General features: G+C 40.5%; 2 protein-coding genes across 2 annotated transcripts; one reads left to right on the top strand and one right to left on the bottom strand.

The window, feature by feature from the left end:
- Nucleotides 1–3,327: 3,327 nt before the first annotated feature.
- Nucleotides 3,328–15,242, bottom strand: LOC100827738. The gene is made up of 7 exons (XM_024455716.1): nucleotides 15,160–15,242; nucleotides 15,052–15,109; nucleotides 14,250–14,576; nucleotides 11,897–11,963; nucleotides 5,152–5,268; nucleotides 4,649–4,677; nucleotides 3,328–4,083 (listed from the first exon to the last, which is right to left on the bottom strand). Exons 1-7 carry the CDS (start codon nucleotides 15,240–15,242, stop codon nucleotides 4,006–4,008), a joined length of 759 nt encoding a protein of 252 aa, XP_024311484.1. The 3' UTR covers nucleotides 3,328–4,005.
- Nucleotides 6,271–9,498, top strand: LOC112269338 (coatomer subunit beta-2-like). The gene has a single exon (XM_024455930.1). The coding sequence runs from the start codon at nucleotides 8,368–8,370 to the stop codon at nucleotides 9,268–9,270; it is 903 nt and encodes a 300-aa protein (XP_024311698.1). The 5' UTR covers nucleotides 6,271–8,367; the 3' UTR covers nucleotides 9,271–9,498.
- Nucleotides 15,243–15,299: the final 57 nt, after the last annotated feature.

Here is a 15,299-nt window from a genome sequence, read left to right as displayed (position 1 = left end):
CTAAGAGCTAAACACTTGAAGCTACTAATTTCACTTGGAACTAACTAATTTTACATAATTTTAAATGACATAGTTAGGCATATTAGAAAAATATTCTATTTTATGGAACCAAATGGATCCATTCAAGTTTCATACATTCTATTAATCAAACATGAGAATGATGCTCAAATCTGGAACCATTCCATTAATTTTTTCTGGAAGATTTGAACCATTGCATTGCATTAAATTTCACCATCTTCAACCAACCAAACACTACCTAAGAATGGATTTGGCACCAAGAGATGAGTGGAATCAAAGATAAACGATTATAATTTTAGTATGAACTTTGTGTTTTTTTTGTGATGTTTTGTTTTTCTTAAAAGCATCTTGGTAGTGGACGTGGCGGCATATGAAATAATGGTCTTCCAATTTCATTGCAGTAGTCAACATGGTCAACTCCATGGATCCTGTAGATATCATGTTTTGCAATTTCGTTATTTTAGTATCCTCACTCGTCGGTTTGGCGACACATCATTTTTTATTGTGTGTGAAGAGGACCACCGATCTATTAATAATCATCAACATCATCAACAACAGTACAAAAGTCCTAAAAGTAATAAAAATACAAATAGGTCTTTAGATCACCTAGAGACAGCAACAATCACTAGAATGAGTCGAAGGAGCACATCACCGATTCAGTAACTTGCCTTGCAAGGAGTGTGTCTTTGACCATAGTGCCTTCATATTAAATTTTACTAATTGCTTGGCGTGAGCAACCCATGCAAGTTTTCAAAACCTCTGATGTTAATCCAACTTTTAAATTTTTTGTTTTAGCTTATTCCATCTTTTAAAATACATATGTTAAAAACATGGTGACTAGAAGTTCGAGTGAATAAATCGGGTAGGTTCAATAGTTAATTAATTGTAGCTAGACTAGTTAGCCGGGATTAGTAGTAACCTGTCATATGCTAAGTGCGTTGCTTTCCCTTTGTTTAGGTTGGAGCTTCTGCTTATTTAGCTTCCAGGGACTACAAGCAACAAGCCAAAGCAAACATCTCATTTTTTGCAGCTAGCTTATTAGAAGAAGCACCCAGCCAATTTACACTACGCACCACAAGCATCTATTTCGGTGCTTCTCCTTTTAACTGAATGTTGTACAAATCCCACCTCCCCTTTACCTATCAGTTATCCTCTATTTACATCAGAAATGCCTTTACCGAAACGTTTTCCTCCAATGAGCGCTCGTTCCCTTCCCCTCACTCCATCCCAAGCGAACGGACGACGGCCCGTGATGCTTGATGTCAGACTACAACGAGACTTTATATGATGCGATGTTACTTCTTGTACGACCGTTATGTTTTTTCCCTCTCTCATCTTCAAATCCTGGCTTCGCCCCTGGTTGTTCTTCTTTGCAGGATCTAGGGGGAGTGCCATGGGGGTGCAAATTTTGCAAAATATCCCATACCATGTAATATTTGCGTATTGATCTAGCAAATTAGCTAACTATAGTCTCAAAAATACTTTGTATCTTAAGAATTTGTGGTATTGGAAACAATTGTGATGCAGTTTTAACAATAAAATTGTACCTCTATGCAGTATTTGTGATGTTGTGTGATCTATTCTATCAAAGCTAGCACCCCCAGTGTTAGTATCCTAGATCCACCACTGCTCCTGCTCGGTGCCCAGCAGGTTCGACCCATCCAAGTTGATTCCTTTTTGTCTTTTTTGTCCTTTCTCGTTTTTTATTACTATTTCGTTTCTTCGTTTATTTATCGGGTAAGTTGTTCTTCTCTGCACTCGTGCTCGACGCTCACAGGTTCGACCCATCCAAGTTTATTTTTTATTTTTGTTCTTTTCTGTCCTTTCTCATTTTTTTTCTATTATTACTTCGTTTCTTCATTTATTTATGTTCACGGTTATAATTTTTTCTTTCTCTTAAGTCATGCCCTTTTCTTCAAGCCCCGTCTTCGGTGAGCTCTCAAAGGGCTTGGGCAGATCTGGGTTGTTAGATTTAATCGATGGTTCGGACTAGAAAATACCTCTTCGGGCGTGTGTTTGTCTTATGTACCACTTAAGCAACATGATTTATTGATTTACTCTAGCGACGATTCGCGAGGTAAAGGACTAAACTGCATCAACATTGCTAGTTCGAGACTGACGATGTATTTGCTCGGCTCAAGTCATCCGCACAGCATCAATTTTGCAATGTTAACATTTTGCTTTGGAAGTTGGGAGGTAATAACCACAAACTGTTGTGACACACTATTTAACCATGACTTTGGATTTTATCATGAGGCTTGCACCCTCCTCTCACTTTTTAATATAAAAGGTCAATATTGCTTTTTGGGCCTCAGTTATTTTTTCTTCTCGTTTTCTTTTGCTTAAGTCTGATGGCCGGCCTGTCAAGAACTTTGGCGCAGAACCACAATTGAAATCTTCAAAGATCTCAAAAGTGAGAGCAAACGATAGAGCCAATGACTGTAACAATTGAGCGAGCAATGCACACGAGGTGGAGAGCAATAGAGATGTACTCCCTCTGTTCCTAAATACTTGTCGTGGTTTTAGTGCAAATAAAGCCACGACAAATATTTATGAACGGAAGGAGTAGATCTCTAAGGTGCAACACCTATCTCAATTTGAATCCTTCTCATCCATCAGATTTGAGGATCAGGAAACAATGGCTCTCTCGCCTACCATCGGAGAATCAACCCAAATGAACAAGACGTACATTCCTCGGATACTCCATCAACTGGTCTTGTTCCCAAGATATAGAAGAAACACAACAAGATACCCGTGCGCTTAACACCCCTGCTGAAATGCTCCAAAGTCCAAAAGCATAATCAAGGACAACAAACACATTAATATCCTTCCAACAAAGCCATCGGCAACAACAAAGCAATGCAAAACGTGGAGCGTATATCGAATACCAAACCTCAGATCAACCATCAACAAACACACCAAAAGGATCTGGATCTTGGAAAAGAATCGAGTCCACAACTACTATAAGAAAATGTGTTCATGTTTTTTTAGTTATGGTTGCTGAAATAGTTATAGAGTGTTCAAGAGGGTCCAAACCCTAAATGTTTATGACAATCTTGGTAAAAAAAGTGAAAATTTAATTATACTAAATGGTCATAAAATAGACATGGCATTTTAAGTTATTTTTTCTAGTTGATTGTAACCAATTTGGATCGTCTAACGTCAAAACTTGTGATGCATTGATATGGCTGTTGGCCACCTCAGCAATTTTACCTACGTGTCATATTTCTGATCTGTCTTGTCATTCTTTTCTCCTAACAAACTTGCTCAGCCATTTACGTGTCAAAAAAACTTACTGAGCCATTTGTCTTAACGCAAGCACTACATGCACTTTCTAGTTTAGCACAATTAAGTTTCAGTTTAAGCTGAGCAACAAGTCAAATTAGAGGACTCCGCATTTGTGTGCTGTACAACAAGATAACTCCAACGATCTGATCTTGGATAAGTCAAATCGATCATGCACGACACCATATTTTCTGCTCTTCTTTCAGCCATACGGCCATCTAGCTGTAGTTATTACCTGAATATGCAAACTTCCCCATAACAACGTACAGGTCAACCTCTCTTCACTTGTGGCACGGAGCCACGAAGGGTCATCAGAGAAGTTTCCGACCGAATCATCAAGATAGGCAGCGGCAGGGATTCTTCAGAAAATGGAGGACAATATAGCAATGGATGGTGCACTCTTATGATAGTTACCCTCAGTCCCCAGAACTCCGAGGATGTTGTCATCGAGCACACCAAAGACGGCTTGGAGATCGGCACGGCACTTTTGGGCGCTGTTAACTCCAACCACACCAAAGTTATCCACTTGATAGCCACAACTCACGAGGAACATATGAAGCTAATAGAGTCCATTGGCAGTTCCAGAAATGTATTTACGCTCAGAAACAGATGGCATCAACAGAACCAAGCACTAGATTTAGCAAGATACACTACGACATCCATGACTACTGACATGTCTACAACGACTTTCAATCAGATTGTCTATTGCATCCAGAACTTGATTGCCTCATATGCTCCGTCTATGCGCTGAGAAATAAGTAAGTGCTTCTGAAAAAAGCCCTGCAGTGCAAAATGCAGCATTAGTCGATGGAGCACTGGTTTTTAGTTGAACTTTGCAGTTTGCATTGTAAAACTAAATGATACCCAATGTTTGCCACGGGAACTCGTAGCACAGACATTTTGGTGCAAGGGGCATAACAGCATGCACAGAGACGCAAATTTGGATATGCTAGGCTATAATTCAAACATTCAAACATAAACAAAAGGGCACAAAGAATGCCAATATGGTATATAACTCAAGCATAACTACATGGTGCTCATGGAAAGAAAGTTGAGTGCAATTGAAGCTGAAGCATTGCTAAAATTTGCCTCCTGATCAGTACAAAAATGTACACAGAACTTTCTATTCAGAAGAAACGTGCAATGAGAATTAGAAATAAATGCATAGTAAATCGAGCACAACTAAACACAAGAGAAGAGAGCAGACTTTCCTCATAATTTTGCTACACATTTCGGAACCTGGCGAATACCTTACAATTTCGGCTTAGCAAAAATCTCAGTTATATACTGAAACTCGAGGACTGCTAAAACTGAGTAACAACGAAAAATCTTTGCACCCGCTAACCTGCACGCCCCCAGAGGACAACCTTGATCCTGAGCATTGATTAAGAAAACAAATAGCAAAATCAAAGGGATGAATAGGAATCGGCAAAAAGGACAGATGCTGGAGCTGAGCATGAGAAAGAATCCATTTTTGTGACAGTTATGTAATTAACAACAAAGAAGATGACCTCACGTTCTTCCGGGGAACAAATACATGGTGTGGTTTGGTCGAAGAAAATCAAAGTAAACTGTTTATTCCTTTGAACTAAAACATCGAATACAATGAATTGAAAGCATAGATATAGAGATATCTAAATATAATAGCATCAATAACTTGATATTGCCTGCACTGATGACTTATGAATGAACAATGGCAAAATATATGGTGGACCACAACCTAGAATAAACAACCTTACATTAAATGAATAGACAATGCCAAATGGGAAACGAATGCTAGTATTTTTCAAGCTGATATAAAACCTGAAGAAATGAATGAAACAATAAGTCAGTAAATGCCTGAATTACCAGGAATGCTATCAATGGGACATCGGCAAAACTTGCTTCCATTTCCTGCTCCTTTACTCTCAAGAACGCATGACTGCAGGTCCTCTTCTCCATACAAAGAAGCTACTACTATAACTACTGCAATGGTACAAAACTGATGGTTCATATCCTTAACCATTTACTCATTTAGGATTCTGGTGATAAAAGGCGTGTTCATCAAATGGGATTTATTCCCACTGAACTTAACAAAACATATTGAAGAAACCGTTCCCTGCATACGCAGTCGAAAAGATTTTCCGTGCACAAAGCCATGACATGAATTAAGTTAAGGGGAACATGTAAAGTGAAGTTTGCTAGGAGAATCCATTGGCGGGTTCTGGAAAGGTATTTATGCTTAGAAACAGATTGAATCAAAAGAACAGAGCACTAGATCATGGAGATCACAAGAGTTCTAGCCTATTGTCATATCATCCAAGGATAGACACATGACAATGTAACAAGATGTATTACAACATCCATGACTACAGACATATGTCTGCAACAACTTTCAAACACACTTTTCGCAATCTCAGATTGTTTATATGCATCCAGAAATTGAGATTGTTTCTTATGATCAGTATGTGCACTGAGAAATAAATGAGTGCTTCTGAAAAATGCCTGCAGTGCAAAATGCAGCCTTAGTCAATGTGTTGTCGCGGGCACTCGTGTCACACGCCTTTTTGGTGTGGGGCATAAGCAGCATGCATAGAAAGATAATAAGACACAGAATTGGATATGATAGGCTATGATTCAAACATAACTACAGGGTGGAAAGAAAACAAATATAGTATATAATTCAAACATAACTACAGGGTGCTCATGGAAAGAAAGTTGCATGCAATTGAAGGCTTGAAGCTGAAGCATTGCTAAAACTTGCCACCTGATCAGTATAAAAATGTATAGATAACTTTTGACTCAGAAGGTTCGGAATGTGCAATGACAATGAGAAATACATGCATATTAAATTGAGCACAACTAAACCTAAAATAGAAGACATCACACTTTCCTCATTATTTGATATACATTTCAGAACCTAAAAGCTCACAGTTATATACTGAAACTCAAGCATTGTTAGAAACAGAGTAACAACGAAATATCTTTGCACCCGCTAACCTGCACGCGCCTAGAGGACAACCTTGATCCTGAGCATTGATTAAGAAACAAAATGGCAAAATCAATGGAAGGGGTGAATAGGAATTGGCAGAAAGGACACACTGGAGCTGGACATGAGCATGAGAAGAAGTCATTTTCTACCAGTGATGACAGATTCTGAAATTAACAACAAAGAACACAATGGATGCTTTTCAGAACAAATACATGGTGTGGTTTGGTCAAAGAAGAAAATCAAAGTAAATTGCTTCGTCCTTTGAACTAAAACATGGAATGTAATGAATTGAAGGCACAAATATAAGATATCTCTATATATAATATCATCAAGAGCTTTAAATTACCTGCACTGATGAATCGATGAAAAAAATATCGAGGTTGGACCACAACCTAGAATAAACAATCTTAAATCAAATGAATAGACAATGCCAGGGCCTGTACCTCTGCATGCGATCTTCAGACTAAAAGAGCAGAAAATGGCAGTAAGTTGTGCCGATGTCCAGTTGATAACACTCCTGGTAATTAAATTATGGTTCATATCCTTAACCATTTACGATTCTGGTATAAATTATGGTTCATATCCTTAACCATTTATTTCCACTGAACTTAACCAAATATAAATCGTTTGGCTATGGTCATCCAGGCTAATCAGCATGAGTATATGCATGCTGCTAGAGTGTTTCACTACAAACCAATTTCACATATTCACTTGCATGGCTTTTCGCACTCTATCGTGAGTGACCGTGACCCTTCAACAACAACTTCCGTGCGATTTATTTCATGTTTTGGCGGTGGGACCGCACATAGGTTCAGCCATCCATCTGCAATATGGTGGCTAAGACCGAGGTGATGAACAAGGTGACCGCCATTTATTACCGTTGCATGACTAGCGCCCGTGCATCCTTGGCAGTTGTTGGAGTGTCTGTAGTGGGAAAATACTACTATAACAACTATTTTCACGACGCCTGTGAGCCTCCTCCATGCTTGACCACAAAACAAGTCTACTAAGTTTGTCATCGCCGAGGTTGCTTTGCATGACTCCCATTTCCTACAAAAAGTCTAGGCATGACTCTCCCATTTCCACTGCCCCACAGCTTGCATGCACACTCACGCTCATGACACGGTTCTACGGTACGATAAAGTTATGGAGTGCATCATTTCAACCACCTACACAGGCTTGATTCAGAGGGCTTGCACTTGTAAAATATCCTCTTCTTTCCATGAGAGCTTCTTCAGTAAGTTCCATGGTGCCCTTGTACTGCAGAACTACCGATACACTTGTTTGAGGATGGTCGTGTGATAGGGATGTAAGTGGGATCCCACTTAATTCCCACTTCTAGTTCATTAGGGATTTGCTAGCTCAAAATTGTGCTTCAAAATTTGTACTGAAATTGAAATTTTGAACTAGAAGTGGGATGTTGCTGGGATCACACTTGACACCTTATCGTCTGATCTGGATGGCATACAAAATCTTATTATTGTAACCCGCGCCGTGGCTTCTACCCGTACTTGCGATGTGTGGGGACCAGCTTTAGAATTTGCCACCATCTGGGCTCCCCCTCGATGATTTGTTCAAGCACTGTGTGAATTGAACTAAAAAAAATCTTCTTGTCCAGGAGAGAAGATATGTTATTGTGGTACAACATTCCAGGTAACGTAACGTTTGGGTCAGAAGTCAACTAATTCAGGTAGATATCCCTTGGATTTAATGGACTTAAGGTTGGCCACTTATAAGATTAGCGAGTAATCAACTAACTCGATAGATATCTCTTGGAGTTAAGATTGGCCACTTATAAGATTAGCAGGAAGCCAATTAAGTTGGATGTATATCTATTGGAGCTAAGAATGACCACCTATAATATTGCTATTACTACGAGTTAGGTATTTCCTATATATACGATGTGGTAGCACGCTATATAAAGCCATCCATCTGTCATTTGTAATCACCCCAAAACGAAGCCTACTCGCATCTACCGGCAATACACCCCCAAGCCCGAAGTCTCATTGTTACAAACCACAAAATTTAGGATCTAAGATCTTGTACAAATATCAAGGTTAGCATAACACTCCGTAGAGATCTTTGCCGTGCACATGGAGCATCAATCACCATGTAGTGAGTTTGCGGTGATCACATCCACCCTCGAGGGTGGCGACAACATTACTAGGATCTCCGCCATGAACCAAACTGTGGTGCCCCTCACCATGGGTGTGTCTCTCCCAGATGCCGTGCAATTGCATCGCCTTATTGCAAGCCTCTCCTCCATTTTGTGCCAGTCTCACAACAATATCACAATCAACCGTGTAGCCCGCAACACCTTGAAGGCTATAAGAGCATGCATCATCAATGCTCGCATGATGGACCCCCTTGCTCACTACAATGCCCTCAAAGCCATAAACAATTGCTGGGAGGATGAGGCCTTCGGGTACATTTTACGTGACCCAGTGGATCTGAGATCATTGACAGTCCAAGCGCAGCAAGGTGCACTGAAGATTTTATGTGCATGCCTCCCCCGCTTGCCCGGCAATGTCAATGACATGAGATGTGTCGTGGCCTTCGTCTCGCTGCTAACGTCGGTGCATACCGACATAGTGTGTGGATGCGCGGATGCCCTATTGTCATTGTCCCCGTTTGTGCCAGGCTTTGCATGTGCTATCACAAAAGCCTACTACAATTGCCTCTCAAAGACCCCACCTCTACAAATCGACAACGTGATAACGGTTCTTGATCGTCTACGGCAGCTCAGCTCAGCTATCAAGGCTAACTCGGATGTGGACAATGTAGCAATTTGTGTTCTTCGTGCACTAGTAATCCGTGATCACGTACTGCAACAGAAGATTCTGGACCTCGCAGTGGACATCCTCAATCCACGGAACGTCGAAAACATAGTCCAGCTCGTGCGTAACGAGATGGATCCAACGGTCACTAATGTTGAATACCGCGATATGCTACAGAAGACGATCGACGCATGCTACATCAAATACCTGATGGGCTAAATGTAACATGTCTCAGAGGAAATCACATAGAGTATGATATTGTTCTATGTCTATGTCATACAAATGCATATCATTTTATCCGTTGAATAAACTATCATTCTATTTCGTAACTTGTTTGTCATACACATTTTATTTGTTGTGATGTTGTTCAAAGTACTTGGTCAAAATCTTTTAAACAAAAGACAAGCTGACAGCCAAGGTTTAGCGGCTAATTACTTTTAACATAACACAAACTGGATCTTGGTAAATTTATGCCACATCATAATGTCATTTGATGCACTGATAAGACAGATACAGCTCAATCTATGAAACATATACATCTTTATATCAGAATTCAGTTTTCAAACAATTCCTAGCAATTATTGCAATGTAAATTAGTTGAAGAATCGTTTGATTTTATGGCGGATCGCTTGTCAAAATTTGTTGCAGGAGGGTGGAGATTTTTATCTTCCAAAAGGTATGAATAGGGAGATTGTTTTTTATTCTCCTTCCCAGTGAAGACTTCTATTGAGTTCGGCATTCTGATCAAGGAACACTAATTACTCACATGAATCTCCAAGCAATACAAACCTCTTCTATTGGTGCCGTCCTACAAGTAGTTGCTATTCAAGAATCACTGAAACAGGTGATTACACTAAACATTTCTTTATCTGTGCTGTTTGATCAAATTCTATATTTGACAAATCAAAAATCAAATGATATCGTGTTTTGTGAATAAATTCACCAAGATCCAGTTTGTTGCTATGGTCACCATAATTAGGTGCTAGAACTTGGGTGTTAGTTTGGCGTCTGTTTAAGAGATTTTGAGCAAAAAACTATTCAGGACAACATCAAAGGAACTAAAATGCGTTTGAAAAACAAATTACACAATAGAATGAATGTTTATTCAAAGGACAAAACAACATTAAACTGTATGACATAGACATATAACAGTATCATTGTCATCATGATTTCCTCTCAGACATGTTGTCTTTAGCCAATAAGATATTTTTTGTTGCATACATTGATCCCCTTCTCTAGTATAGCATGGTATTCAGCCGTAGTAACCACCGCATCAATGTCCTTGCGCAGGTGTTGGATTATGTGTTCGATATTCCATGTAATAAGGATGTCAAGTGCAAAATCTGAAATCTTATGTTGCTATTCATGATCACGAATTAGTAGTGCATGAAGCACATAAATGGTTACATTGTCCACGTCTGAGTCGACCATAATGGCCGACCTGAAATGCTATAGACGATCAAGAACAGTTATCATGTTGTCAATTTGCAGAAGTGGTGTGTGTGTGTGTGATGCAATAGGAATTTGCCATGGCACATGAAAAGCATGGCACAAACGGCGACAACAACAATAGGGCATCGGCATATACACGCACTACGTCGGTATGCAGCGATATTAGTAATGGGATAAAACCCATGACACATCTAATGTCATTGACATGATTGGGCAAACTTGGGAGACATGTGAATATCTTCAATGCACTTTGTTGTGCCTGGACCGTCAATGATCTCAAAGCTACTAGGTCACGTAAAATGTTCCCAATGGCATCATCCTCCCAAATGTGATGTATGGCTTCAAGGGCATTATAGTGAGCAATGAGATCCATCATGTGAGCATCGATGATGGATACTCTTATCACCTGCAAGGTGGTGCGGGCAGGACAATTGATTATGGTATCGTTGTGAGACTAGCACAAAATGGAGGAGACACCGGAAATAAGGCGATGCAACTTCAAGGCATCAAGGAGGAACTCACTCCTAGTGAGGAGCACTACACCACAGTTCATGTCATAGATCCTAGTACCTCTATCACCAAGTTCAAGGTTGGTGTGATCACCGAGAACTCGCTACATGATGACTTATGCTCCTTGTGCATACCAAAGATCTTTACAGGATGTTATACTTCCACATAGGAGTCAAAATGTGCATGCCAAAGATATCTAGGGCTGCTTAAAGTAGTTACAAAACCACTGGCATCATCAATAAAATCTAGCCATGGCCGAAATGTGAAAATGACTTACAGGAGCTTGCTGAATCATAATCATCTTTATTAGCACACCTGTGTTTAAACTAGTAGGCGATTTGCATGGAATAAATAAACATACAGAGTTCATATGGTTTTTGCAAGTAAACTTAATCACCTTATGCAGACTGTACCTATGTTCACAGTTTATGTAGCAGTTCCTTCATCCATATGTTACAATCAACATCCTTGATGTTTGTAAACAACAAGAATAATAGGAGTCAGCAGTCCTGAAAGATGTAAGGTTCTACCGGTATACAGACCTACTTGAAGGAGATGAAAAAAGGAAGGTAACACGTTAGACGACTGACATAAAACAACATCATTAATTTATTATTAGATAAACAATGATTTAAGTCCACAGTCATCAGTAAGAAAAAAAAGAAACATGGGGAGACTTCTATTCGATATGAGCTGGGCAATTATGATAAGGTTATTCATTAGTTTGCAGAATAACATCTCTGCTGAAGGTGATCAAATATGACAGAAGATAAAGTGAAAAAAATGAAGAAGAATATGTATCACTGTAACAAGATTTGTATGATTTGGTTGCTCAGGTGCCATAAGTGACCATAACCCATAAGGAAAGAAACAGAGTGAACACCTTTACCATCATGCGGTTTCATCAAAGATAGATGCACTGCCTGAGATCGTCCAAGATTTTTTTTTACCTGCCAAAAATGGATAGTACACATTATAAACTGCAACATTTATTTCTGTTGATCATACAGAGCAAAAATATAGAGGAATAATAAAGATAGTCTCAGCACAGGTTAAGACTTGTTCCAAAAAAGCACAGGGTAACACATACAGCAGCAGCAGCAGCAACTTAATGAGAAAGTAATGAACACTCTGGATGAAGGAAACTCCAGCTGGCTAAATGAACAAAGGATATTAAGGACAGGAACCAAATGTGGGCCAAATAAGATCCCCAAATAGCCACAGCAGAAGAGAAAAGCTCCAAGTGCATCAGTTGCCACTATGGAAAGGCATTATGATACATAGGTCCAGCTAACCTGTTATAACTGAACCACAGTTAACTGTACAACGCTTGCGGTGGATACTGTTACCTCAATTTTCCGCATAAGTTTGTATGCGCACAAAACTGTAAGTAAATCAATGCAGCCAAAGAGGATGTTACAATATCAGATAAATACACATCTCAGTACCTTAGACAAGAAAGTAACTTTTAAGAACATCTCTGCGACATATTTAAATCCTCTCAGAATCCACGGAACAAGATCAAGGTGAAAGCTACAATCAAAATTCCAATATAACAGGTCAGGATGACAGCGCTGCTGCAGTCCATGAGCAGAGCCCCCAGTGATTTCTATGGCAGAAAACCTACCTCCAACATTAGTCCTAAGCAATCAGCAGAACCAAGGTTGCTGCCAGCCAGCCTGCCTCTCGGCCCTCGCATTGGGATCTTTGTTCTCCGTCAACAAGGACATGACAATGGTTATGTTGGTTACAATAAGAAACAGGAGTGCTATTGTACCAACTAATTTCCTGGTGATAGTGCCACAGATAACCAGTCCCCATTTTGAATGAACCAGCAGAAAGGTGGTGGCACCAGATGCTAAAAGGCAGTTTTCTTCTGTCACTGATGCAGCCTGGATCATTTCCTGCAGCGTAAATCCAGGAGTTCCTTCAGAGTTTCAAAAGAAGCTGAAGCCCCTGATTGGTTAGACAGGTTTGAGACACCAGTCTGGGTTTCATTCCCATCTCCTCCAATACTGCACACTTGTTGGTCCATCATTACTAGTCTAATTGCTGAGAGCTTTATCATCATGACTTCGCAATGGCGGTTCCTACTCGCTGAATTCTAGGAACTACACTGTTTGTCTTGAATATCTGGAGAAGGTATGGGCTTTATGATTGAGTATTTTTGACAGGACCCGTCAGTTGGCTGAATTTCGGGGAGCAGGCACTGGGTCTGAGCTCTGACTTCTCCAAATAGCTCGACTTTTCAGTACCAATGCCACCTTTGGATAGCTGTCGTGTAGCACTAGAACTAAGCGGTGAAGCTGCAAAATGGCCACTACTTTGATCAAGGCATAATGCTTAAGAAGCCATAATATATGTTTTAGCATTTTAGTAGATCTGTAAGGAACCAGGAAAATAGTGTCAAAATGATTAAACTTTGATCGGCTGAGCTAAGAATATGATATGCAAGGAGAATGTATAGCAACAAACTGCAGTGGTCTATAAGCGAATAATCGTATGTCCATAGTGAAAATAAAAGAGACAGACAAGGACAAGGAGAATTCTGAAACAAAAAGCAATCAAATGGGTAGAAGACAGCATTGTGCTTGATAGGTGATATCAATATGAAATTGGAAAACCAAAAGAGTGGCCTGGAAAACTATCAACACATGGTGACAGGCTGCACGATAACTGACTATATGGTTATGTTTCAACAGAGAAACCAGACAAAGCTGAATATCCACAGGTCTCCATGTCTCTTAATGAGCCGACACGATGAATGATATGATGAATTTTTTTTCAAACCATTTCACCAAAACACGCATCAATACTTGATAATTTGGGTAGAAGATTCTCATGAATGGTACCGGCAATATGCCAGCCCATGTCTGTGCCCTGTTAGACGAAGTGCATTCATGAATTCCAGGTTACACGTCGAACAATCCTAAAATTAGAAATTTTCATGAACAGTGACCAGGAAACCTGATATTCGGCAGAACGAAACCTGTAATATGTGTGGTTTCTACCGGATATTGAAAATCCAATAACTAAACGGAGAGTTGTTCAAGGCATCAGCAGCAGCAAACCTCGAAACAAGATGGGCATGCACCAGCAATCGGCTTTTGACCCACCAAGTCCCCTGACAGAGAATTGCGTTCCCAAACAACACTAGCTACGATCTAATCCAATCTGACGTGAAGGCAGCCGAAAATGAGATGTTTTAAACGGGCTGTGGTAGGTTAACTAGGTACCTGGGATCGTCGGAGGGGAGGCCGCGGGTCTGGCCGGTGATGAAGACGAGCCGATCTGATGCCCCTCTCCGGGCGCTCTCCATCCGCCGGCGCCGGGTGCTCGCTCTCCGTCGCCTCCAGATCTCTAGCCTCTACTTGCTGCTTCCTCGCAGACAGTTGCGTTGGTGGGCACGGGAGGAAAGTCCTCCTTGAGGCCGTCTGGAACCTGGTGGACGGCGGCTGTGGGGCGGGAGGAGATTGGAGCGGCGGCTCGATCCGGAGGGAGAGACGGATGGAGATGGAGGCGATCGAACAAGCGCAGTCACTGACTGACAAGGCCCGCTTGCCCTAAAAAAAAACTGACAAGGCCCGCTTCAAGTCGGGCTTTACAGCCGAGAAGATGACCTGATAAATGGGCTTTGGGGCGAAGCAAGCTCGCTAGGCCCGCACATCACCGAAGTTGCAAGTTTAGCATGTTGCGTTGGAAGTTTGGAGGTAACATCTGCTCCCTCTTTTTTTATATAGCAAAAGTACCTCTTTTTCCTCTCAAAAAAGAAGAAGCAAAAGTACCTTTTTTATTAACTTGTGATAATTGTTACTCGTACATCATTAACCAAAGGATGTGCAATGCTAAGAGTAGGATATTAAACCAAGATTCTTCTAGTCCAGTCTACTCTTGCTTTGCTCATTCTTTTATGAGCTTGTAAATAACTTTAGTTACTTGTTCTCTTTCTTAAGAAATGAAAAGTAGCTCTGCTGCATTTCGTAAACAAAAAAACTAAAGATTGACCTGGTAAGTCCTTGGCCAGTTTGGCAAGCTCACGAGCAACTGAATTTGCTTCTTGCGGGCAGCTATTGTTCGAAGAAGATCTTCATGAAATCTGAGGCCAAACTATAGCAAGCATCAAAGATAGCACCAGTGTTTCCATACGATTGCCCTCCTTGCTTCATAATCTGAGTCACTTCAACACGCTTCAACATCATCAGAGCCAACCACAATCTGGTGGCATCCATTCGGGCATCATTCAACCACGCTTAATATGGAACAGAAAGAGTATATTTAGAGGTAAT

This window comes from Brachypodium distachyon, chromosome 5 (assembly GCF_000005505.3).
Source record: "Brachypodium distachyon strain Bd21 chromosome 5, Brachypodium_distachyon_v3.0, whole genome shotgun sequence".
Lineage (NCBI taxonomy): Eukaryota > Viridiplantae > Streptophyta > Magnoliopsida > Poales > Poaceae > Brachypodium > Brachypodium distachyon.
The sequence above is the reverse complement of the archived record's forward strand: the minus strand, read 5'-3'. Positions and strand labels throughout refer to the sequence as shown.